Source organism: Acipenser ruthenus, chromosome 34 (assembly GCF_902713425.1).
Source record: "Acipenser ruthenus chromosome 34, fAciRut3.2 maternal haplotype, whole genome shotgun sequence".
In the NCBI taxonomy this organism is placed as follows: domain Eukaryota; kingdom Metazoa; phylum Chordata; class Actinopteri; order Acipenseriformes; family Acipenseridae; genus Acipenser; species Acipenser ruthenus.
Window position 1 is genome coordinate 9,113,244 of NC_081222.1, and position 27,661 is coordinate 9,140,904.

The 27,661-nt window shown below is 40.1% G+C and overlaps 1 protein-coding gene across 2 annotated transcripts in view; it reads left to right on the top strand.

Annotated features, from left to right (window-relative positions):
• The window catches only part of LOC131704992 (uncharacterized), a 93,404-nt gene that overhangs the window by 40,445 nt on the left and 25,298 nt on the right, over positions 1–27,661 (top strand). For both annotated transcript variants that reach the window (XM_059006832.1, XM_059006833.1), the window contains 5 exons: positions 12,739–12,773; positions 13,330–13,368; positions 17,092–17,123; positions 17,204–17,264; positions 17,358–17,568. In XM_059006832.1, coding sequence (XP_058862815.1) covers positions 12,739–12,773; positions 13,330–13,368; positions 17,092–17,123; positions 17,204–17,264; positions 17,358–17,568 — 378 coding nt within the window. The remainder of the gene's footprint in view (positions 1–12,738; positions 12,774–13,329; positions 13,369–17,091; positions 17,124–17,203; positions 17,265–17,357; positions 17,569–27,661) is intronic.

Sequence of the window (27,661 nt, forward strand, 5' to 3'; positions counted from 1 at the left end):
TTTTTTGTTTTGCTTTGGTTTTTTTTTGTTTTTTGTTGCCTACTGGATTATTGTGGAGTTGTCCTGCACGTGTATTTGAGGAGGATGGCTGACAACTGTAGCGGGACTTAACCAGTATTATGTATGTTCCCGTCGTTTTTGGGGAAAATGACTGTTTAGATCCATGTCACTTCCTTTCTTATTTTGCTTGATTTTATTATAGCCTTTCGGTCATTATTACTGTTACATACCTTGATGCAAACTATTTGTTTGTTATCTGTATGTTGGTATTTGGGTTGTTGGTGTAATGACTTGAAAAATATTGCCTGTTTTGACAACTAGGTATATCTATGACCAGATTTAAAGAAAGTGTTTGATTATTTTCATACTAATGTATTTTTTTTTCTTTATTTAAAACTGTATTAACTGTTTTTTTGCATATGAATCAGTTAAACTGAATTGCTGTTTGCACAACCTGTGATATGGATAGTTTATGAATGTTTGTTGTATTAATGGTATAAAATTGGTTCTTTGCATATGAATCAGTTAAACTGAATTGCCATTTGCTCAATATGTGATATGGATGGTTTGTGAATGTGTTTGCTGTGTGTAAAGAACTGCATCTGAGGAATAACCATAGTTAATCCGTTAGGAGGGCTCAATATGAGTAATTTAATTATTACCATTTAACTATAAAAAATCGTATTGGCTATTCAGTTTAATTGCTTATGCTATGCTTAGGATGATGCGGAGACCATGTAAATTGAGAAATATACAATTGTATGTTTCTTAATAGATGTGTTATCAGTAATTGGGAACTAATTGAGTACTAAAGGTGTCGAGGAAGAATGCTCTTAAATGTGTGTTTTGTGTAGTGTCAAAAATAAGTGACAGTACTGGTTATGGAATAAATGTTTATTTAAAACCCTATTCTTAAGTTATCAAGAGTCAGTTGTAATTTTTATATTGTAGGGTCGCGTAGGTAGAAACTTGGTTTTGCTACAAGGTCCGAGTAACGAGTTGTGGTTTTTTTATTGGGAAGTTTATATATACTTTCCTGGCACCCGAACTTTATTATTAGGCCAATTTCGTTACAGGCTGATTTAGTAGATATGTCTAGTCTGTGAAAGAAAAATAACAGCAACAAGTTTATGTTAACATGCATAGATGTTTTATCCAAATTTGCATGGGTTCAACCTCTAAAAAACAAAACAGCTGTGTGTGACAAAGGCTTTCAAGAAAATCCTTAAGTGGTCGTTCACCCAAAAAATTGCAAACTGATAAAGGTAAAGAATTTTTAAACAAGGCCTTTCAAAACGTGTTAAAAAAAATATAGTATATCGCACTTTACCACTGGTAATGAATTAAAAGCCTCTATTGTTGAAAGGTATAATAGGACCCTAAAGACTAAAATGTGGAAATATTTTACAGCCTTCAACACTCATAAGTATTTAGATAAGCTAGAAGAAATGGTTCGCTCTTATAATAATTCTTACCATAGAAGTATTAAAATGAAACCTTCAGAAGTTAATGAAAACAATTCCTTTAAAGTATTTAAGAATCTGTATACTAAGGAATTTCCGTACAAACCACCTAAATTCAAGTTTCAGATTGGGGATGCTGTTAGAGTATCAAAACTAAGGGTCCCATTTATAAAAGGTTACGAGCAGACATACACGGATGAAATTTAATATATCTGCACGATTGCCTAGGAAACCTACATAGGCTGAAGAATTATGATGGAGATGAAATGAATGGGACCTTCTACGAGCTTGAATTACAGAAGATAAAAGGCTCGGAAGATAGACTGTTTACGGTAGAGAAAATCTTAGCCAAGAAAAAAGAAAAAGGTAAAAAGTATTGTCTTATAAAGTGGAGGGGGTGGCCGGACAAATTTAACAGCTGGATCAATGCTAAGGAGTTGCAGGATATTAAGGGGACTCCATCATTGTAGGTTTCATTACACCAAGTATACTGACAAGATGGATCAATCCTCCTTTTATGTGACTCTACCCAGTAACACCTCAAAGGATATATTTCCAAAGAACACTATAGCCGATTTTACTATACGGTTATCAAAACCTGTGAATCTACAAGGAAAATGGGAAGCTGGATTAGCAGAGATCCAATACCCTTATACGTGGGAAAATATAAGGGATACAGAGAATAGATTTTTTACCCGTAATATAGATACGAATGTTAAAACAGTATTTAAAATAGCCGCCGGTTATTATGATACCATAAAGGAATTAATAAATGCTATGAATAATGCTTTTAGAGATTGATTGACAGAGTTATTATACAAAGCTGTAGAAAGAAAAGTTTATATACTTGGAGATGCCAAATTGTACCTGTATACAGAGGGTCAATTAGGAAGGATCTTGGGGTTCTATGACTCCCGCCTAGACTACTGCAACTCCCTCCTGTCTGGCCTCCCTGCGTCCACCACCCGTCCGCTCCAGCTCATCCAGAACTCGCCTGGTGTTCTCTCTGCCTCGCTTCTCCCACTAAACCACTGCTCCGCTCACTCCACTGGCTCCCGATCACCACTCACATCCAGTTCAAGACTCTTGTACTAGCCTACAGATGCCTTGACCAGACTGCACCCAGCTACCGCCAGACCCTCATCTCTCCCTACACCCCCACTCGACCTCTCCGCTCCTCCTGCACTAGAAGACTGGCTGTACCTCCTCTATGCTCCCCTGCCTCCAGAGCCCGCTCCTTCTTCACCCTCACCCTGCAGTGGTGGAATGACCTTCCTACAGATGTCAGGACTGCCCAGTCCCTGACCACCTTCCGGCACCTCCTCAAGACTCACCTCTTCAGACAGCACCTGTAGAACTCCGCTTTTCCCTCTGGACACTTTATCACTCTTCCTTAAATGCGCTTTACTTGCTCTTATCTGCTCCCTATTTTACTGCATTTAATCCTGTACTTTAGAGTACTGTAATCTGTAAGTGTTATTTAATCTGTAGTATTTTGTAGTTAATTATATCCTGATGTAACTATTACTGACACAATTATCTCTCTCTCTTTCTCTCTCTATATATATATACACACACACATTTTCTTTCTATAAAAATATAGAATCACATTTTTTTTAAAAAAATATTACCGTAGTAACGGTGGTACTGAACAATGGAGCATACAAAATAGTAGCCTGCATTATAAAATTGTAAAAAGCTTCCACACCACTACTGCAGTCTATGTACAGCAGCTATTTTATAGATATGAGTGATTACATAATGGTGTAACTTTATGAGGGATTCTGTCTTCCTTTTAAGAATTTAAATATTCCTATGTGTAAACTTTTGGATGAGCAGCGTATAGGAAGAGTGTAGGCTGAACTTGGGCAAAGCAGAGAGGAGTTGCCCTTCGATTCCTCCTAATTATGAAAAGCTGTTTTAATAACGCAGTTAGATTTATTTTTTAACATGAATACAACTGTCCAGGTAGGTGACCATGAAAGCTTTTGAGACTCGGGAGCTGTAATACTAATACAAAAAAAGAAAGAAATTCCCATCCGAGGAATTTTTTGGCAAATCAATTTTGCTATACAAGACACGTTTGTTAATCTTTGTGAAAAATATAACTTTTTTTTCTAGATTAGGATGTATTGTCCATTTTACAGGACTTCATAAAAACAACACTTATATAATTTTTTTTTTTTTTTTTTAATTTTATTAGTATTACAGTTCCCGAGTCTCAAGACCTTAGGTAATGAAAATACATTTTCCCCTACTGAAGTGCACACGTCAAAGCACATTCACCGTGTAAAAACATGCAACAATGTGGATGGAGACATTTGCGGAACACCGGTCACGTTAAATTTGACTTGACTGTTCCGTTTACAAAGCGGGGTGTTCACTGGGAGGACCCTACCATCACAGCAAACGGTGCTATAAATACTGTATAATCAAAAGCTTTCATGGTCACCTACCTGGACAGTTGTATTCATGTTAAAAAATAAATCTAACTGCGTTATTAAAACAGCTTTTCATAATTAGGAGGAATCGAAGGGCAACTCCTCTCTGCTTTGCCCAAGTTCAGCCTACACTCTTCCTATACGCTGCTCATCCAAAAGTTTACACATAGGAATATTTAAATTCTTAAAAGGAAGACAGAATCCCTCATAAAGTTACACCATTATGTAATCACTCATATCTATAAAATAGCTGCTGTACATAGACTGCAGTAGTGGTGTGGAAGCTTTTTACAATTTTATAATGCAGGCTACTATTTTGTATGCTCCATTGTTCAGTACCACCGTTACTACGGTAATATTTTTAAAAAAAAAATGTGATTCTATATTTTTATAGAAAGAAAATGTGTGTGTGTGTGTATATATATATATATATATATATATATATAGAGAGAGAGAGAAAGAGAGAGAGAGAGATACCCAAAAGTGTACAAAGACGACAGCTTCCACGGTCCAGGATCACAGTAACTGAGTAAATGTTCATCCAAACGGAGATCTGATTTATGTCTTTCCACAACCAACACCCGCCCACTTATCTATGTCATTTCCATTATAGGATTTGATTTGTTTGGTGTTTTTTTTTTTTGTTTGTTTGTTTTTTTTTTTTAAGATGCAGGCGGTTTTTTGTGTTTGTACACACATTTTAAGATGCAGGCGGTTTTTTGTGTTGTGTTTTTTTTTTTGCGTTTTTTTTAATTGCAGGTACACATTTTTTTGTTTGTCTGTATTTTTTTTAATTTGCTTGTGTTTTGCACTTCAGGGCCACCGTAAGCCGCCGCTGAGAGAGCTTATAAGGAGGGGTTTTATCCTGCAGACATTAGAGCAGGATTTTACACTTTGTATGTATACACCGATATAATAACCCATCAAGCAGCGGGTGATAGCTATGTCCCCCTTCTAAGATGTGTTCCTATTAATGGATCCCCCAATGAAATAGTCACAATAACTTACGACAGACCTCATTATGTGGCTGTCAGTATGAATAGTTTTGACACTATAACTTTGCAACTTAAGACAGATCAAAACAGTCTTGTTCCATTTTGTTTTGGGAAGGTCATAGTGAAGGTACACTTCAGACCTGTTTAACAGTCTCTTTATATATAGTTGAAAAGAATACAAAAATGAGGGTCTACAGAGATTCTAACCCTTATATACAATATTACAAAAATCAAGCTGGAAATGGGATGCCCGGGTTTACCGGGGCTCCGGTAATGTACAGGGCTGGGATCGGGCGTATATTCAGAGGGCTTTTTAGAAAAGCTATGCCTTTACTTAGAAGAGGTTTTGATATAGCTAAACCTCATTTAAAGTCAGCGGCTAAAAATTTTGTGAAGGATGTGGTGTCGAACGTGATAACGTCCTACTCCACTCACAATCATGAGGAGCCCCAGTCAGGGTCAGGATTAATGGTGATGTCAAGAGGCTATAGAAAACAACGTCCCAGTCCTCCAGGAACAGGAACTCGAAGCCGATCCTGTAAAAGGGCTAGACGAGCACCTTCTAAAGCATTAAGCAGCTGCTCGCGGAGGAAGAGGGCTGTTAAAAAAAAAAAAAAAAAAAAAAAAAAAACGAAGGCTCGTCGTAAAAAGAAAACAACTAGAAACATATTTTAAAACATGGCTCTAGTTCATCATTTATTTTAAGAATGTTGTTGGATTTATTCACCGTACCTTATACCCAGACAACTATAGATAAAAACCTTTATGTTGAAATACCACCGCTCTCTGCGCTTTCGGACACTGCCCCTCTTGAATTTTATATTGCAGGAAATGGGGAGGATTATCTGGATTTAAATAACACTCTTTTAAGGCTCACTTGTAAAATCACAAAAGCAGATAACACTGATCTAGATGTCAATAGCCATGTAAGCATTATCAACTATCCTATAGCTACAATTTTGTCACAAGTAGACGTTTCCTTAGGTGAGAGATTAATTAGCCAGAGTAGTAGCACATATCCTTATAGAAGTCTTATAGAAGTCTTACTCAATTATGGTAAGGACACCCTGGAATCTCAATTTTCAGCAGGGCTGTATTTTAAAGACACCACCGGCAATATGGATGTTGGAGATCCTGCAGTGGCAAACAAAGGTTTAAGACAAAGATGTGTTTATACCCGAAGAAGTCACGTATTTGAACTTTTAGGACCTTGTGACAGAGATCGAATGATTCTTGGTGTTAGATCTCCCTCTCGACCTGTGAGGGCACGGTGTAAGAGGAACAGAGTACCCTTAATTAAATGGCACGACAATTTATTCCGTAGGGTAGGTGGAAGTCGGTCATTTAGGAGAGGAACGGAGCTACGGTATCCAAACTCAGTGACGCAGATGGTAAACTGTGTGGCATCCGAGGATCGGAGGAGCGGATGCGCTTGTTAACTTAGGGGTCATGAGCGAGGATATAAATAGGGAGGTAGCGTACGTGATCTGTCCTTTTTGTGAATGGTTAGAAAGAACCAAAAGGAAACCCTGCAATTTGTAAGAACCGTGAGTGTTGTATTTGTTAGTCTGTCTTGTAACATTGTTCTGTTTGTGTCGTTTAAAGACTACTCACACTATCTAGAGCTGCAGCCGCAGGCCAGTCTTTGTGTTTTGTGTGGGTGATAAAACTGGACTTTTTGGTTGCGGGTCAAACCCGTGGGAGTTTACAAAAACCGAAGTGATACACGCCACTTAAATCCATCATTATTATTTACAGGTATTTGCATTTAAGGCTCTGGACATTGATATTAATCAATAAACACCCTTGCACCTGTTAGTATTTGTCTGTGTGATTCGTACCTGCACTGCACTCACCTGTATCCACTCACCACTTTGCCACAGACCTCTACATTCTGATATTTTTTTTTCAAGAAAAACTCATGTTAAATGGTCTTGATGTAAAAATCAAAATGATTAGGGCTAGTGATGTAAAGTACAGTGTGTAAATTCCTGCCAGGCTTTTAAAAACAAATGTCTTAAATGTTAAATAAAAACACTGTTTGAGACAATAAATCCTTAAACAATATCCTTTTTATTGAATGTATTAATAAAAAATCAACAAGCATATTTGACACAAGCATATGGACATAAAAAACACACATTGAAAATACACAAGAAAAAAGATTTACAAATTAATAGGCTTCCCAGTCTTTTTTTCTCCTTAAGGGGTGTCATTTTAAAGGCATGCATACGGCTGCGGGTCTGGGTATTACGGACCACAGAATTAGGGATATTTATGTGTGCTAGACCCCTAGGAATTTGTCCCAACCTGCGGGGGCCCGACGATCAGTAACATTACTGACCCCTATGGCTGTTTTAATTAAATCAACCATGTGGGACCCTCTCACAACATTACCCCTTTAAAATAAACTCTCCTTTATCATTCCATGCCGTAGTACTAAAGTTCTGGGTCATGGCATGTAAAATAAATTCAGCATCCCTCTTAGATCTGTGAGGGACTGTGACAGGAATGGCTAGTGGTGACGTCAGACCAGAAGAAGGCACAACAAAAACAAAAGGTACGGTGCAGTGGCGCGGGCGCCGTTTTATTTAAAGCAAACAAAAATAAAATAAATAAACAAAAATAAACACTGTGCTCACCGAGCAAAATAAAAGAGTAAACAAACACAAATCTCGCACACAAAATCAACAATAAATAATAAATAAACCATACAGGTCAGGCTGGGCAGTCGCTGTCACTGTTCCTGTATGTTGTAAATTTAGTTTCGTTTTCACGCTCTCGCTCCTACAACACCCACCCCGATCTAGAGAGCTGCAGGCTTTTTATAACAGGTGACCATCTCCCGATTAGCAACAAATTAAATCACCTAATTCGGGAGATGGCCACCTTCTGCACGAGTTTTAATTATATACCATGTGGATGGGGTTTCCCATCCACATTACTAAACAGTATAAAATAAACAAACGGCTATGCCGTCAAAATACAAAACAATAACACATACGGCGCTTGCCGACATAAATACAATACAATAAAAATAATACAAAATAAATACACTGCACAGGGGCGGAGGGGGAGACCCCGATCTAAAAATAAACAAAACAATGTACAGGGCTGCTCACCCTGTTACAGGGACCCTTCTCATAACATAATCCTCTATCTGAGAAACTTTCTCTTGAGCAGTACTTTGACCATCTTGAGGCTGTGCCTGGGGTCCAGGTGTATTATCAGTGACAGCATCATTAGGAGGGGTTAGTATTAGTCTCTTTTTCATCCTGTTTAATCAAGGTCAGATACCTTTGTAAAAAAGCTGTATATAGTTTAATTTTTCATAACCGCTAATATCAGTTCTCAGTAACACGCATTTCATATCATTATCAAGGTGACTTTCCATGGCTTTTCTAATAGGTTCAGGAGAAGTGGAGGGGCCTTGTCGTAGTCTGTCAATCTGTTTTTGGGGGACGAGGTACATTTTCTGAGCATTCTCCATACTTTTAACGTCTTGCAGTTAAAAGATCTGATAAAAAAAGGTATGGCAATCCCTAACAGACCCTAAAAACCCTCCTTTTTGGTTAACTGTTTTTCTCTTCTTTTTTAGAGGTTGTTTCTTATTTCATAACTTCTTTATTACGCCCTTTTCTTTTTGAAGTCTTTTTAATTGGGAGTTGGTCAAAGGAATATTCCCCCTTAAAGTGTTTATGGCTATTTCAACAATAGATTTGATAAGATCATCAGAGGCCTCTTCTTCTCTGGGGAGAAGAGCCGCTGACTAACCTTTTTAAGAGGGGGAGGTTTCTTTTTATTCTAGCTGACATGTCTGCTGTTGATTAAAATAATCTTTTTAAGCATCTACAGCACTTTATAACCTCTTAGCTTTAGGTTTTTTCATATTATAGGTGGCAGGCCAATTGGGTTGGAACAAACCTGTTTGTAACCGATAATCTTCAGGGGTCTGTGCTTTTAAATCTACCAAGAGATAACCGTACGGTTGTTTTGTCGCATCTTCAAAAGCTTCTAAAAAGAAATTAGAGTTTCGAGGGTACATCTGACTCGCTAGGGTGTTAATCTGCAGCTTGTCTCTGGGATTTTTAAAAAGAATCATGTAATTAGCATTTAAGTTTATGGTACGACTCATTTTACCCTGAAAAAAACAACATTTTGTACTAGATATAATATACATAAATTCCTATGGTGCGTGTATTTTGTAAAGGCTTTCTGTATTTCATCATTTTCACTAGCCGCCTCCATCAAATCATCGATAATGATTAAATTGACTTTGTTAGGGGGGAGTAAGGAATCATCACAGAGAGGGGGGGGGGTATACCTTCAACAGATTTTAAATTGGGAAATTTACAAGCTAATTCATCGTATAATTTTTGCCAGCAGCTATAACAGTATATTATATTCTCAGGAATTTACGACAGAATCTGTGAAGAGTTTTCTAAGTTTTTTTTTCACAAAAAAGCTTTTCCCTGATCTAGAGGGTCCCAATATGATTGCAGCAAAAGGGATGGAAAGTAGTCAGACTTCAATACTCTCTTATTGTACACAATCTGAAAGGTTTTCCTGTGTGGTCTATTTTCTAGCTGAAACTCTTTTTTATTTCTGTGAATTTGGGTCCCTTCGATCAAGATTTTTTCAGGAGGGGTGTCTTGATCAGGACTCTTGATCAGGACTAATTAAGGGTTATGACACCCCACAATATTAAAGCATATAGCATGCAGAAATCAAACATTTATAAACAAGCATCCCTAAAGAAAAGCCCTAGATACATTTAAAAGAAAACGCAGCGGTCGTCTTGGAATGATTCTTAGCACATACCAAATAAAACCGCATCCATACGAAGAGAACCAATAACAAAAAAAAGATTAACATTTTTAAACAATCACCTCTAGATACATTTAAAATAAAAGCACTTACCCTAACTGTTATTGAAGTTTTCCATTCTTTTTGAGCGTCAAAGCACACAATACAGTGAGGGTCTAGAACGAGATGCAATTGTTTCCAGCGCAGATCAGGCGAAGTTAAAAAGCAGCCTCAGACAGTCAGGGCTTCAGGTAGGCAGCAGAGTTTTATCCAAAGTGGAGTTTTTTCAAAGGAGACATCGAGCGAGGTTTAAATAACGTAAACCGAATGTGTCATAAGCCATAAACAGTCTAGACATTACAGCCTTACATAGAATGTTTTTTTTTTTTTTTAAGGAGACAGCTAACAAATTTAAATACAGTACACTGAACGCTTCATTACCCATAACAGGTCTAGACATTACATCCTTACATACAATGGATCATTTTACAGACAATGGAGCGTACAGGGGGCAAGCTCGGGCATGAAACCTCAACAGCGGCTGTAGCAGCATCCTGTTGAAACTATCTATAAAGACTCTTATTTTTATTAAAAATGTGGGTTTTAGCTTTGAAAATAACTTTGAAAATAATAGGTTTTTTTAGACTATATTTTGAAACTAATTAGAGACCGCTGCAAAATTAAAACTGCTAATCAATCCTACATGTACCTGTGACGGTGCAGTGGGTGTGGATGTGGAACAGACCTCACAGAGTCACTTATAGAGGTGAACTTTATTAAAAGGGAAACACAGTCCAAAGCAACAAAAATACAGATCATAAGTCCCAATAGAGCAAGTCCCTCTCAGCTCTTTGGGTGCACTTTTGGGGTGGTGAAAAGTGCAGGTGCTCAGGTGCTGAAGTGTCCAGTTCAGTTGTGCGGGGCGTGTGATGTCCAAGGTGACGAGTGCTGGCAGTAGTGCGGCAGCTCCTTGACATCAGGGATCACTCTGACCCCGGTCCTGACGATAAACAAAACAAAAACACAAACAAACAAAACAAACACACAGCTCCACAACCTAGGTTTAGTATTACCTCAAAAGCCCCGCACTTACAGAATGACAGCCCTTATATACTAGGAGACTCCACCGCATGATCAGCGCGACACGGCACACCTGCCAGTTGTCTAATGCAGCACAGCTGATCACAGTAATCTTGTCCCCTAATATGGTCATTCCGCCCTGCACCAAGATGGCCGACTTCCTTTTCCGCCCCTCTCTCCAAGCCGGCCCATCTCTGAACAGGCGTGCAAGTACCTCTGCTTAGCGCCCTCTTGGGTCGGCAGCTCAGATCCTCACGCTCCCTGTCACAGTACCCTACAACATATCTTCAGTTTGAACAGAAAAATACAACCCTTATTCCTAATTACATCTTATTTGGTCTTAAAATAATCCTTAGTCCATTATGCAGAACCAGGTGTGTTGTGGGACTGCTCCAACACCTACCACAACCCTAAAACCTGAAAAAAGGTAGGGGCCCAGTACATTTTTCCTCATACAATCATGGGTTAATTTTCAGTGTAATAATTTATAAGATACTGATACTGATACTCTTTTATATGTTTAGGATCCCTCTGATTGTTAATAACTAAGGTTATTGTTTTGGAGGCACTCATGCATTGTCAAAAGATTAATGCACATACTTTGTTTTTGTTTTCTATGTAATAGTGTATAATATTATATAATGTTTATATAAACTAGGGTACAACAGACGCCATTTTTAGGGGTGGTCTTTTGGAGGATATCCGGTTGATGTCAGAAAAAAAGGAGTGGGACATAAGGGTCATAAATCATTCAAAAAGGTGTGGGGAAAGGGGCGGGGACTATGGGTCAAATCACTCAGAGGTGTGGAAAGGGGCGGGGCTTGTGGCCATAAATCAATCAGAATGTGTAAAGGGGCGTGGTTTAGGGTCAAATACATCAATGTTTGATATATATGGATTGATATTTGATATATATACATCAATGTTAGATATATATGGATTGATATTTGATATATATATATACACATTAATGTTTGATATATATATACATCAGTGTTTTTTATATATATGTATTAATGTTAATTATATATATATATATATATATATATCAAATATCAATCCATATATATCAAACACTGATGTATATATCAAATACCAATCCATATATCAAACATTGATGTATATATCAAATATCAATCCATATATATCAAACATTGATGTGTGTGTGTGTGTGTGTGTGTGTGTGTATATATATCAAAGTTGATATATTGCCTGTTTGGCACCCCATATAAATACTACACTGGAAATAGAACACATCTACTGTAGAATATAAAGTAATATAATTGTAATTCTCATGATGAAATGTACAATGTTTCTGTGAAAACTTCTGTAAGTTAGTGGGTGTTATCCTGTATAGTTAAGGATCAGCAGGCTAAAGGAAGGGTTCTGATGGTGTTGAAGATTGACGAGAAGTTCTCGCACAACAGAAGTCCAAAAACCAGTTTTTATTTATTTGAAAAAAATCTTCACAAAACAGAGAGATCTCCTCAGGACCACAGCTAGTGTGGTTTAAAAGCAAGGGACAGTCAAACTATTTACAGGCAAAACAAGAAAACAAAACAAAAAAATAAAATTATTAAATGCATAGAGCATGCATTCAAACTGGCCTGTAAGAGAAAAAAAACTAGTAGTCACAGCACCCTTACAGCAGCAGTAGTTCCCAGTCCTATTCATCAATGGGCACACACCCCTGCAGGTCTAAATACCAAGGTGAACACACGCGTGCACACGTTCTTTCTCATGAAGCCATGCAGCCAACAATACGAGAAGCTGCCACTCAAAAGAAAATTAAACTTAACTTTTAAAACACTGCAGAAAACATTGGGCAGTCTTTACAAAAATAAGGAGATATAACATTTCATATCAATGCTACCCTTTTCCCATGCAATATCCCATGGTCTTCAATTTTGTTAAAACACTCAACTTTTCCCCTTTTTTTGTTTCCTATACAAGGACACGGACAGCGGGTCCCCTAGCAGCAAGTCAGGGTAAGTACTATTAGGTTTTACTTACGCTTTACTAACACTGCTCCACAGCAGCCTAGAGCAGCAATAGTTCCCAGTCCTTTACAGTAACAATATTATACCCAAAACACCAAATAATATAGTTTTATAATTTAGTAAGTGAATGTCAACAAGTGGCAGCATTTACATTCCAATGATTAGTTTTTGTAGGATATTTATAAGTCAGTATAATGACAATTTGTTGCATGTGGTAAGTGCAGACCGGTTTGGGAAAGATGCTCTTCCGAGGATTCCTCAGGGAAGTATGAAGTAGAGATGTGTGACGTACTGGAGTTTAATGGCACATTTGAGGGAGTATGCGCCAAGGTCTGGGTACAATCCATCTGCAACGTGTCATACAGAAGCTGATGAATTCAGAACCTTGCCAGGGATCTACTTCACTCAGAGAGTTTGCTGAGAGAAACGGAGATGAATTTTGCAAAAGATTCATCCTCGTTTTTTTCTTTTGATGTATCTATATGTTTTAGCCTGTCTAGCAAAGCTTCTTCCACAGGATCTAAACTCTTTCTCTTCTTCCTAGCTGGTTGCTCATCCTGGGATTCAGAAACCTCTGGAACAGGTGCGTAATCTAGCTGACCTACAGATGCACTTTCTGTGTTGCTGCAAATACTTTCACTCTCTTCAGCATTGTCTGGTGGTGCTGGGTTTTAAAATAACAATAATAACTTCTTCACAGCATAGGCTACTTGTAATAAAATAACAATCTTAAGAAAAAACATTGGAAACAAAGGTTTCAAACTTCATTGTTACGTCATAAAGTACAGTATATTATTACTTTTAACTCAAACTGAATAATACTGAATAAGACATCAACATGATTGTATCTATCAAACACGTATAACAATAAGTTAGCTTCAAGCTCATCTGTGAATGAATGTGTAATTATATCTAGCCTCTATATACAAACTTATATGGCAATATGTCATGAAATAAATCTGTGTGTTTTTATTTTGTGACAAAGAAATTAAAGCTAGATGGGATAAAGATTCTCTCAAGCTAGAATTATTTTCGTTCACGTCAACGTATTTGTTTATTTCTTATTACTCCTACTCCTTAATTCCTTATGGCAAGCCTGCATATACTGTACTTGTTTGATTTATTTATTTCAATACATACCTCATCATCCTGCTCTGGCACATTTGAATCTGTGTCCCTGTGTTTGATAAATTCGGATAGGCAGCTCAAAAGTTCAATATATTTCGGTGTTTTCTTACTTCCAGGGGCGTCCCCACTCTTTCCCCTCATTTTTTTCTTATTTAGCATATCTGTCCTGTATATACATCCATGTCTCCCTACAGAAATGGAAGTAAAAATGTCAACTTAACGATTTGATGCGCGCGTCTACGCCTTGCGTCTCACACATCTCAAGACGCGCACCAATTATTCTTCGATTGTACCGCGAGTAGGTTGCGTGTTCTGGACTCTGAATAGCCCTTAATGCTGCTGCTGCTCTGCTGACCTGTGAGTGCAGACTGTTCCCGCACGCTGCAGACCTGGATGAAACACAAAACCTCTCTGGTTGTCTTTTTAGAGTTTTATAAAGAACAAACAGCATACAAAGATTACGAACACAAAGTCTAGTTTCAGAGTTGTGAGGCTCTGAACATAACAGTTCATGTGAATTACAGACAGCGTGTACGGGTTCAAGATGGATGGTAGATTCTGAATAAACTACAGACAAGGAAACCCCCTTTTTATACAGATCCTAAAGAAACCCCCCATGCACATGAGACTCTGGAGACTGACCCAGTCATTCTAGAACATCTGGTTCACCTTAACAGGGTACTTGTTTTTCTCCTGCTTTGTCCTGTTAATCCTCTCACCTTAGCTGCTCCTAGCTAAGTATGTCCAATCCTATGTTAAACATATCTACCCCATCCGATACCGATGTTCCAGAGGACCCCAACCATACAGATGCCTATTCTATATGTGCACCACTGGAGATTTGTGCTCCAGGGAACCATAAGCTTAGCGAGCTGAAAGGCCCTATCCTTGTAGGAAAGCAGACTGTCCTGTATCTGTAGCCCCTACAACTTGCACCAGGAATACACACAAAAGAAGCTGCTTCCAACCTTAAACCCCTGTCTTCTCCTGGCCCCTGCCTCTAGCTAGCCCATTTTTACAGGTATTCTTTTTCACATAATTAAACAACAAATAACATTTGTTATTTCTTTAAATATATATGTGGCCCAAAGCCACAGGGCACAGCAGGTAAAAGTTTTAATGGTGAGACTTGGTGAAGTAGTAATAGCAAAATAGTTATTTATAAAAAGCACACCAAGCAAAAAAAAAAAAAAAAAGTTTGGGTTTTCAAATAGATTGTAAATAAAATAGGTCTGGTCATGTAAGAAAAGTTCAATTTGACTGCCAATACAAAAAGGATGAGTTGCATTCACAAGGTGAAATAATAAAGACACGTCTTACACATGATTAAACCCATTCCATCAGAGTGAGAGAGAAAGAGAGCTAACAGTGAACATAAAACAGTAAATCAAATAAACAAAATAGTATCAACAAAAATATAGTGTCAACAAAAATTAGTGGTGTAACCACTGTATTATAGCAGTTAACCATTTTTCTTCTAGATTCAGAAATAGACTGGCGGAATACTATAGTTTTAATTTTTACTAATTCAATTGCAACACACAAGTGGGATTCTTTCTGGTAACAATTTTTTATTACCTTAAAACAAAAATATGGCAGTTGTCAAAAAATAAAATCTATATTCTCATGTGCAGTGTGACGGACTGCTCAGGTGGTGATGTCAGACCAGGAACTAGACAGACAACTGAATGGTGATTGAATGCACCAATGCGTGGATTTAATTATAAATGAACAAATAAAACAGTTGAACAAAACAAAAACACTCAAAATAAATGGTACAATGGCCAAACAAACAGACAAACAAAACACTGACCTCCAACAAGTAGACTGGGCTTGGTGTAGGGCTGGTGTAGACCCAGCACGTGTAGCATTTGTTAGTAATTTATTTATATTTCTCCCGACTCTCTCCCGTTCTCTCCAACCTCAAGAGTGATTTGTGCATCTATATATATACACACACACACACACACACACACACACACACACACACACACACACACATCTGTGCCGGGATTCAATTACTAATTAATCACTCACTTGAATCTCAGCACATGAACTAATGTGTGCACTTCCTGTGCTTCCATACAGTTACCCATTTTAATCAGCATAGCCCCATTACATCCCGTGCAAAAATACATATACACCAACAATAAACACACCACATACAACATATAACACAAATTACACACAGGGGCGGGGCACTCTGCCACATATCCCCCCCCCCTTTGTGCGCAGCACACATGGCCGGCCACTTCCCCCTTAAAAGCCCCAAATCCCATAGTCCTGAGCCAGAGACACAGAGACCTTAAGGGCTCCATGGGCGGCAATGTTCCCCATACCAATGCTGACAGCTTCCAGGCTGGCTCCACCAGCAGAGTTAATTCTGGCAGCAGAAAAGCTGCTAAGGGCACTGCTGTCAGCGGAAATGCTGACGGTTGGGAGAGTTCCTCCTCCCGTGGCACCACTAGCAGTGGAAATGCTGTCAGTGGCAGTGCTGTCAGTGGAAAAGCCAACGGCTCCCCGGCTGGCTCCTTTAGCTGGGGCAATTCCTGCAGCGGAAATGTTGCTAATGGCAATGCCATCGGCAGAAATGCTGACAGCTCCAATACTGGCTCCTCCAGTCGGGGCAATTCCGGCAGTGGAAATGCTGCCATTGGCAACGTTGGCTGTGTTACTGCTGGCAACGTTACTGCTGGCAACGGCACTGCTGTCAGCAGACGTGCTGACGGAGGCAGACTCCAGCAAATGCCACAGCAAATCCAGAACTTCCTGCAGTGCAAATGCTGCTGCTGGTTATAGCAGATATACAATTTACACAGTACACAGCATTCAATTCCACAGAACAAAAAGACTCAACCAGATTCCCAGTTTTGCTTGATATATCCTAGGATATTTGAATTCAATAGTACTACTCGGGTTGAGTCTAGACCATAGCACGCAGAAACAAAAAAACGTAGATCTCCACTTCAAACGTCCTTTCGGGTTCTCTGATTGAAATTCTAAACCAACGCAGCCAGATTCCTGGCTCGCCATCTCAAATTTCAATTGTAAAAAAAATACAAATGGAGTTAAAAACCTAAAATGTCTGCAAAAAATCTGCCTCTTAAATGGGGTAGGTTTTATTTTTCTTTATTAATTATCATCGTCTTTTTCTATTTTGTTTTTCTCTTGGCAACAGTGTTCAAGGACAGTCATCTGCTCCGACAAGAAGTAAGTCATATTAAAAGCCTCATCTTTACCACAGAAAAAACAGAGCTGTGCGTATTTATGTATCTCTCCTTGTTTTGCAGAACAATCGAAACCGGAGCCACTTCTCCCTAATCCATGGCATGATGTTGAATTTAGTGATGAGTAAGATCAGTTTATTTTTGTATTTTTTGAAATATTTGTAAGACTGAGCTTTTTAAAGTTTGATATTTCTTTTCATTTTCACTTGTTTTACAGTGCTTACATGAAACTTCAAGAAGAAATAAAAAACCACCAACCACACCCTAAGACCCCCACAACAAATATTCTTATTTCGGGCAGTGTGGGTTCCGGAAAGTCAAGCTTTCTGAATTCTGTGCTCTCAGAACTCAGGAGAGAAGAACTCAATGGCAGAGTGGAAAACATTCAAGCCGTGAGACCAGGTGCACAAACAAGCGTCACACAGCATGTAAGTGTTTAAATTCCAACACCTCCTACACTTCTCATCTAGTGTGCTTAATTACTATGTCCTGTCATCTCACTGCACTCAAGCTTGTGGCAGGCAGATTTAAGTACCATGGGCAGGTGCGATTTTTTCCTGCTGTTGTAAGCGGGGTAATGGTTTAAATGATCCGAGTAAGGGGGCGTTGTAGAAAGTCACCGCATCGTCAGCCAAAGACTGGGGAGTACCAGTTATAGGGGATGACGAGACACATTCCGCGGGTTTTAGAGGATTCAGGTGCTTGAAGATTAATATTAAAACTGATTAAGAAATAGTCAGCGTGAGATATCTGAGATGGAGAGATTGGAGAGGTTAAGTCCTCTGGTGATGAGCAGATCCAGGGTGTGTCCACGGATGTCAGTGGGGACGTTGACAGATTGAGAGAGCCCAAGACAGTCCAAAATGTGATGAAGTCAGCCACTAGAGGTGAAGAAGGCAAGTCGACCATTAATGTTGAAGTTTGTCTATATATTACTTGCTTCCTTAAAAAAAAAAATGATTACGTAACATTGGGATTGCAGGGGCAGGGGTATAAAGCTAGCACTGTTGCAGGACGGGAAAAAAAAAGACGACGTGCGCAAGGTGTGTTGCGGGAGATATGGTTGAGCTGAGCAAGAGAGAGACAGAGAAAGAAGAAAGTTTTGAAAATATGGCGGCACGCTACTGAGGACAAGAAGTTTAGCTGTGTTTTGTTAGTTTTTGCAAGTATAGCTGTTGGATGTTTTACAGAAAAGAGTAAAGAAAAATAACGAACTATTCGAGTGAGCTGTGTTGCAGTGTTGCGGTGAGAGCTGTGGCTGGAGTGCGTGTGGAACCTGGGGAGACGTGTTGCTGCCGAATTTACATCGGGTTTGAGAAAATAAACTTTTGTTTATAGTTTTCCTGATATGGACAATTGCATTTATATCGAACTGTCTTAACTATTTCATGCTGATTCTTTATTACGGTGGAAAAGGAGAGCGTACTACTAGTTTTATTGCTCTTAAACTAATGGACATTTACTGCGATTTGTTCTAAACACAGATGCACTTTATTTCTGTTTCTTTCATTTCTCCTGCTTCTTTGGATAAACGTGCTGGAACTCTTGTGCAGCATTTAATTAATATATTGTTTGTTGGATTACATGCTCTATAATTGTAAATTGTTTTCCTGTATTGCAATGCATTGCAACCTTATTAGTTATGCTATATAGTTTTATTATTTCTATATTTGCATAGCATAAGTGCGCCATTGACTCTAGTTTTATCGACTATTGCAAGTTAAGAATAGTGTCAGTTAAGGACAAATTATAAACAATATAGCATAATGGATGGTCTTTTCTAAATCATGATTAATTGATCACTTAATTTTGAAATCTAAATGCTACTTGTGATTTTAAATTGGTGGTTTGAGACAAATCAATAGTTAACTAATTTAATTGATGATTAACTAATCTATTATATATGCTAACTATTTAATTAAAATGTTATGTGCAGTATATTTATTAGCTACTTGCGTGCAATATGTGTAACAAGTTTAAGTCTGCAAATATATGTAACTTATTTGAGTGCAATATCTAACAATGCTGTGCAATATATTTGTTGTTGGTGTTCGTATAACCAATTAATAGTGTGATTGGTCAATTGATGTAATTAACTAGTATATTTCTTTGTTAGTTTACGGTCAGTAACCAAGAGGCCTGCTTGTTACTTGTAGAGCGTAATAAATGCTTGAGGATTGCATGGTTCCTCAATGCTTCTTCTCCTAGCTGTTTACCTTTTTCTGTCCTGTTTGTTAATTATTTATTTATTTCAATTACACAGTTATTATTCCCTGGGTATATATAGGGTGTAGTGGTGTCACATATGGAAAAGTGAATTACTATGTCCTAGTAGCGGTTTGGTGACAATTAAATATGGTAGATTATGCATTTGCCTGGCACCCCAGATAGCCAACCGTTACAAGTTACCTAGGAGGAGTATTTTGTCAGTAGAAGTGCAGACAAGGGAGAGAAATTAGAAATTCCGAAAACTCAGCAATAAAAGCAGTTATTCTTTGGTGGACGGTAGATAAGTGACGGACGTGGGAGAGGAGAGCTTGATTACGAGATGCTCAAATGAAGAAAAGGCTGGTAAAGAAAGAACTGAGGAAGTGAGCACAGATTTAGCAATAACAGCAGTGCCCCTACCTCGGCCAATGAGGCGAGGCTTGTCAAAGAGGAATAGCTATTTGGGGTGGTTAGATGTAGTAAGTGCACATCGTTTATAGAGTGCCGGGTTTCAGTTAGACAGAGAAGATCAAGATTAGCATCAGTTACAAGTTCAGTAAGAAGCAGAGATTTGTTAGTCAGAGAATGACAATTGAAAAAGGAGATTTTAAAATTTTTAGCAGGCAGTTTAGGGGGAGAAGGATGTAGTAGTGGTATCTGGAGCAGGTACTTACCAGTGTTTATTCTAGGAGAGGAGAAAGAGTGAGCATGCTTTGTCCAGGTGATCCAGACGTTAGGTGTCAGAGTAGGAATGAGGCCTCTAGTAGCCATTGGGAGAGATTGGGGAAAAGATCCTCTCTCCACCTGTCCTCACTCTGACTGCCACAGCTCAGACTGCCCTTGGACGTGTGGTCCTTAGACTGGCTGGCGTTCTAAGACACTGTTTGCCAATTTATATTGTCCTACCGGTCTAGAGCTGGTCCAATTTCCACACTATCAGAATTGACTTCAATCAACCACAGCTCAAACAGTTTAGAAAATGTATTACTACAAACAGCAGTGGATGTCATTACAACAACTAACTAGCATTTAGACTCACTTACCAATCTGTAACAAACTTACCTAGTATAAAATAACGAAACACCTAGGTCATAGGAGTATACTGACACAGAGGATAAAACACCAAATACTGCGGCCCCAGCAAGTAATTCAGTACAGCATAAAACAAGGATTTCACGGGAACCAAGAGAGTAAACTTCAACAGGATCTGTTTATTATATACTATTAGCAAATATAGCAGTAATGAAATGTGTGTACATGGAGAAATCAGTGTAGTAGGACTTAAACAGTATCAGAAAACTTTCAAGTATAAACCACCCTTTCAATGTTAAATAAACCAACCATTGCAGCTGGTAGAAAAGATACATTTATATATCATGTGTTTTAATAGCTACATACATCATATTATTTATTATTATTATTATTATTATTATTATTATTATTATTATTTAGCAGACAAGGTGACTTACAGAGATTAGGGTGTGTGAACTATGCATCAGCTGCATAGTCACTTACAATTACGTCTCACCCGAAAGACGGAGCACAAGGAGGTTAAGTAAGAACATAAGAAAGTCTACAAACGAGAGGAGGCCATTCAGCCCATCTTGCTCGTTTGGTTGTTAGTAGCTTATTGATCCCAGAATCTCATCAAGCAGCTTCTTGAAGGATCCCAGGGTGTCAGCTTCAACAACATTACTGGAGAGTTGGTTCCAGACCCTCACAATTCTCTGTGTAAAAAAAGTGCCTCCTATTTTCTGTTCTGAATGCCCCTTTATCTAATCTCCATTTGTGACCCCTGGTCCTTGTTTCTTTTTTCATGTCAAAGAAGTCCCCTGGGTTGACATTGTCTATACCTTTTAGGATTTTGAATGTTTGGATCAGATCGCCGCGTAGTCTTCTTTGTTCAAGACTGAATAGATTCAATTCTTTTAGCCTGTCTGCATACGACATGCCTTTTAAACCCGGGATAATTCTGGTTGCTCTTTGCACTCTTTCTAGAGCAGCAATATCCTTTTTGTAACAAGGTGACCAGAACTGAACACAATATTCTAGGTGAGGTCTTACTAATGCATTGTAGAGTTTTAACATTACTTCACTTGATTTAAATTCAACACTTCTCACAATATATCCAAGCATCTTGTCTGCCTTTTTTATAGCTTCCCCACATTGTCTAGATGAAGACATTTCTGAGTCAACATAAACTCCTAGGTCTTTTTCATAGTTCCCTTCTTCAATTTCAGTATCTCCCATATGATATTTATAATGCACATTTTTATTGCCTGCATGCAATACTTTACACTTTTCTCTATTAAATTTCATTTGCCATGTGTCTGCCCAATTATGAATGCTGTCTAGATCATTTTGAATGACCTTTGCTGCAGCAACAGTGTTTGCCACTCCTCCTATTTTTGTGTCGTCTTCAAATTTAACGAGTTTGCTTACTATACCAGAATCTAAATCATTAATGTAGATTAGGAATAGCAGAGGACCTAATACTGATCCCTGTGGTACACCACTGGTTACCTCACTCCATTTTGAGGTTTCTCCTCTAATCAGTACTGTCTGTTTTCTACATGTTAACCACTCCCTAATCCATGTGCATGCATTTCCTTGAATCCCTACTGCGTTCAGTTTGAGAATTAATCTTTTATGCGGGACTTTGTCAAAAGCTTTCTGGAAATCTAAATAAACCATGTCTTATGCTTTGCAGTTATCCATTTTCAATGTTGCATCCTCAAAAATGTCAAGTAGGTTAGTTAGACACGATCTCCCTTTCCTAAAACCATGCTGGCTGTCTCCCAGGATATTGTTACCATATAGGTAATTTTCCATTTTGGATCTTATTATAGTTTCCATAAGTTTACATATAATAGAAGTCAGGCTTATTGGTCTGTAGTTACCTGGTTCGGTTTTGTCTCCCTTTTTGTGGATCGGTATTACGTTTGCTATTTTCCAGTCTGTCGGTACAACCCGTGTCAAGAGACTGTTGCATGATCTTAGTTAGCGGTTTGTAAATAACTTCTTTCATTTCTTTGAGTGCTATTGGGAGGATCTCATCTGGCCCAGGTGATTTGTTTATTTTAAGAGCTCCTAGTCCCTTTAACACTTCTGCCTCTGTTATGCTAAAGTTATTTAAAATTCGATAGGAACAGGTCGGACATGTTGTCCATGTCCTCCTTTGTAAAAACCTGTGAAGTAATCATTTAATATATTTGCAATTTTTTTTCTTCATCTATGATTTTACCATTTGTGTCTCTTAGACATTTAACCTCCTTTTTGAATGTTCTCTTGCTGTTATAATATTGGAAGAATATTTTGGAATTGGTTTTAGCCCCCTTAGCAATATTGATTTCTATCTCTCTCTTGGCCTTTCTAACTTCCTTTTTGACTTGTGTTTGCAGTTCCAAGTACTCTTTCTGTGTGCTTTGTTTTTGATCCCTTTTAAACACTCTGTAATGTGCCTTTTTTCACTGAATATTTTTTTTAATTGATCTGTTAAACCATTTTGGCCATTTTGTTTTAGATTTAGATTTGTCTACTTTTGGGATGTAATTGTTTTGCGCCTCTAGTACTACATTTTTAAAAAACAGCCATCCTTTTTCTGTGGATGTTCTCTCTATTTTACTCCAATCTACTTCTGTTAGTCTCCGTTTCATACCTTCATAGTTTGCTTTTCTAAAATTGTAAACCTTAGCTTTAGTCATTACTTTGGGGGTTTTAAAAAATATTTCAAATGAGACCATGTTGTGGTCTGAGTTTGCCAATGGCTCTCTGACCTCTGTTTTAGTTATTCTGTCTTCATTATTTGAAAAGACTAAATCAAGGCATGCCTCCCCTCTAGTCGGTGTCTTGACAAATTGCGTTAGGAAGCAGTCATTTGTCATTTCCACCATTTCAATTTCGTCCGTCGTGCCCCCCATCGGGTTTTCCCATTTTATATGGGGGAAGTTGAAATCCCCCATTAGTATGGCTTCTCCTTTTCTACACGCATTTCGAATGTCATTGTATAACAGATTATTTTGCTCAGCATCTGAATTTGGCGGTCTATAGCATGCTCCTATTATTATGCTGTGGCAAAGTGGCTGGTAAGGGGAACAGGTGTAGCGGTGATGCGATGCAGGAGTGACAGGCAGACAACGGTAATTTTGTGAATAAGTGTTTATTGTGCTGTTTCCAGGTCTGGCGACCATCAAATAATAAATCCCCGGCAGTACACAACAATGTGTAAAGCGCGGGGAGCGTGAATAATACCACACAGTCCTGAACAGAAAACAAAGGCACGGTCACCAGTCCTGGGTGAATTCAAACGTGCAGGTGCTCTGTGCAGTGGTGCTCCGGATAGTGCTTTCGTGGCGACAGCTCCGGAGGTGTGCTTTAACTGTCTAGTGGTGCGAAAAAGACAGACAATTACAGACAGACAGAAATAACACACAACACGTAACACTTATTTCTCTCTTATATTTCTGAGAGCTCCTCTCTCAGTCCTTCTCTCCTCACGTTAACCCAAACGAAGGAAAAGAACAGCGTTACCCTGGCCCCTATATGTAATCCCGCATGATATCTAGGTAAACGGTTGCAGCTGCCTTATTACTTGCAGCTGCCCCTCGTTTACCTGTCAAATCAATACGGTCTTACAACAGAGTCTCGCATCCTTCCAGGCTGACCCACTTCCCGGTCCCGGAAACGAACTGTCAGGCCAGCCCTTCCAGATACTTCTCCTCCCGTTCTTTAGCGCCCTCACAGTTCGGGAGGAAGATTTATCACCAGAACTCATTGTATTTCTGTCACATATGCCACCGCTCAGAGTGGAGCCGAAGGAACACTCGGCTAAATCTACCTTTCCCATTGCTCCCCCCTCCCGGGAAAAATAATCCGCATTTTGGTGGTCTTTCCCCGCACGGTGTACCATATGGTACATGAAGGGCTGCAATGCCAGATACCACCGAGTTATCCGGGCATTGCTGTCCTTCATTGTGCTTAACCACTTGAGTGGGGCGTGGTCTGTGACCAGATCAAATGAGTGTCCCAGCAGGTAGTATCGTAAAGAGTGAGTAGCCCATTTAATGGCCAAACACTCTTTTTCGACTACGGAGTAGTTACGTTCCCGAGGTAACATTTTTTTGCTCAGGTACAATATCGGGTGTTCTACTCCAGCTACTTTTTGGGACAAGACTGCACCCAAACCTACATCCGAGGCGTCGGTGTGGAGGATGAATCTCTTGGTGAAATCTGGGGTAATAAGAGTGGGGGCCTGGCAAAGTTTACGCTTAATCGTATCAAACGCCCCCTGACACTCAGCTGACCATTTAATTAAATTTGGAGCACTCTTTTTGGTGAGGTCGACTAACGGGTTAACCACTGTGGCGTACTCGGGGATGAAGCGGCGGTAATAACCGGCTAAGCCCAGTAGTGACCTCACCTGAGTCTTGGTTTTGGGGATCGCTGCATCAACCAAAGCCTGGATTTTGGTGACCACAGGTCTCACCCTTCCATTTCCCATTAAAAATCCCAAATATTGAGTCTCTGTTTTGGCAAACGCACATTTTCTCAAGTTCGCTGTCAGCCGGGCTGCTCTTAGAGACTGAAGAACGGCTGCAAGCCTAGCCAAATGCTCTCGCCAGGTGGAGCTGTAAATCACCACATCATCAATATACGCTGCTGCATATTCATGATGTGGGCGTAAAACCTGGTCCATCAGTCTCTGAAAGGCAGCGGGCACACCATGTAGCCCAAATGGCATGGTTTTAAAGTGGAACAGCCCTTCTGGTGTTGAAAATGCGGTTTTCTCTCTGGAGCTGCGGGTTAAAGGGATTTGCCAGTATCCCTTCGTCAGGTCCAGAGTGGAAATAAACCTCGCTTTTCCCAGTCTGTCTAAAAGCTCGTCGACCCGAGGCATGGGATACGCATCGAACTTAGCAATAGCGTTTACCTTTCTGAAATCCACGCAGAAGCGGTTGGTGCCGTCCTTCTTAGCCACTATGACAATGGGGCTGCACCACTCGCTCCTGGAAGGTTCAATCACCCCAAGCTCGAGCATATCCCATACCTCTTTGCGCACGCCACTTCGTCGACTTTCCGGGATCCGGTACGGTCTCTCTCGCACTGTGACACCTGGTGGAGAGATAATGTCATATTCAACTAAGTTTGTTCTGCCGGGCACGTCAGAAAAAACATCGCTGAACTCCTCAATAAGCTTACGCAGCTCTCTTTGCTGATCCGGAACCAACTGTTCCCCCATTGAAATCGCTCTTGTGCTCGGGGTCTCTGGACAGGGGCCTAAATCATCCTCCATATTGCCTGGGGCTATAAATAAGACCTCCCTTGCCTGCCAGGGCTTTAACAAATTAACATGGTAAATTTCACGTTCATTCCGGCGATCGGGCTGTCTAATTTCATAATTTACTTTCCCTATAGCCCGAATCACCTCATACGGCCCCTGCCATTTAGCACACAGTTTTGATTCTGATGAGGGAAGTAGCAGCATTACCTTGTCCCCTGGTCGAAAGGTTCGAATCCGTGCATTTTTGTTGTAATGCTGCTGCTGTCGGTGCTGAGCCGATCTGAGGTTGTCTCGGGCCAAACGACCGACCAAATCCAGGCGATCTCTTAGTAGGAGCACATACTTCACTACATTTTTAGACGAGCCTTTGTGCTCCTCCCACCCCTCTCTCAGCAGGTCGAGAATGCTGCGAGGCTGCCGGCCGTACAGGAGCTCAAAGGGGGAGAACCCCGTTGAACTCTGCGGCACTTCTCTCACCGCAAAAAGGAGGTAGGGAAGAAGCGATGCCCAATGTTTCTGCTCTTGTGTTACAAATCGCCTCAGCATCGACTTTAAGGTCTGATTAAAACGTTCAACCAGACCGTCCGATTGTGGATGATAAACGGACGTCCTGATGGGACGTATTTTCAATATTTTGTACACCTGCTGTAACGTATTGGACAGAAAATTGGTCCCGTGATCGGTCAGAATCTCCTTGGGGATCCCTACTCTAGCCATAATCTGCGCTAACTCGGTGGCTATTGCAGCGGCACTAGTGGACCTCAATGGAACTGCCTCCGGGTATCGCGTTGCATAATCCACCACCACTAATATATGCGTATACCCGGAGTCAGAAGGTAGCAAAGGGCCCACTATGTCCATTGCAATGCGTTCAAAAGGAGTGGAAATAATCGGCAGTGGGACCAAAGGGGCGGGGCGCACTCGACCCGGCGCTACTCGCTGGCAGTCTGGGCATGTGGCTACATATCTCGACACATCAGTATGAAGACCTACCCAATAGAATCGAGCAATATCCGTTCCCTCGTCTTCTCGGCTCCGAGGTGCCCCGCAAAAGTGATATCATGCGCCAGCCTCATGACCTTGGTCCGACAAGACGGGGGAACCAACAATTGTGTTACAGGCTGTCCTGTGCCCGCAGCTAGGTTTACCCAATATAGTAATTTCCCCTTGATACTGAAATGTGGATATACTAGCGCCCCAGCGCCGTCAACATCCTTACCTTCAATGGACCGGACCTGTCCCCAAGCGTGCACCAGTGACGGGTCATTATGTTGGCCCCACACTAGGTCCGCGCTTGAGTACCACGGGTCCGGTACATTGAGAGGGGCTGGAATAACCTCTGCTCTAGTCGGTCCAGTAACCTCGCTCTCTCGGTCACACTGCGTTCCCACTCCCTTCGACTGGCGTTTGTTACCATTGCAGCACTCTCCCACCAGACCCCAGCCTTGTCTCACAAATGCTCCCTCCCATTTCGCGGTCCGTCTCTCCTTATTTGTTTTTCTAGGATGGAAAAGAGGGGAAAACATTTCAGTGTGAAAAGGAAACACATCACCAATTCGTTCCTTTTTTTTTCTGCCACGTTTACGTGTGTGGCTGAGACTGCCATTATTTGCATCAATTCTTTGAATTTTGACCAGTCTCGGCCCAGAATAACTGGGTGTGGCAACCTTTCCGCCACCCCGACTACAAGGTGACGTTTTATCGGTCCTACCGATAAATATACTTTTAATGTGGGGTATGCCGTTGTGTCTCCATGGATACAGGAGATGGCCACCTGACCTCGTGGCTGCCACGACACACCACCCAGGAGAGCTGTCCTAATCAAAGTCTGCTCACACCCTGTGTCCACTAATGCGTGGGTTTTCACATTCCCTAACACCACATTAATCAAACAAGGCCCCTCCCGACCATTTTCCCCACGCTTACCAGTTTCAGGTGCCCAATTGCACGCGGCCACGTCACACTCCATGGCAGCGGGGCATGACCTGGCCAGATGTCCCGGCTGGTGGCACCTAAAACAGATAGGAGGGACA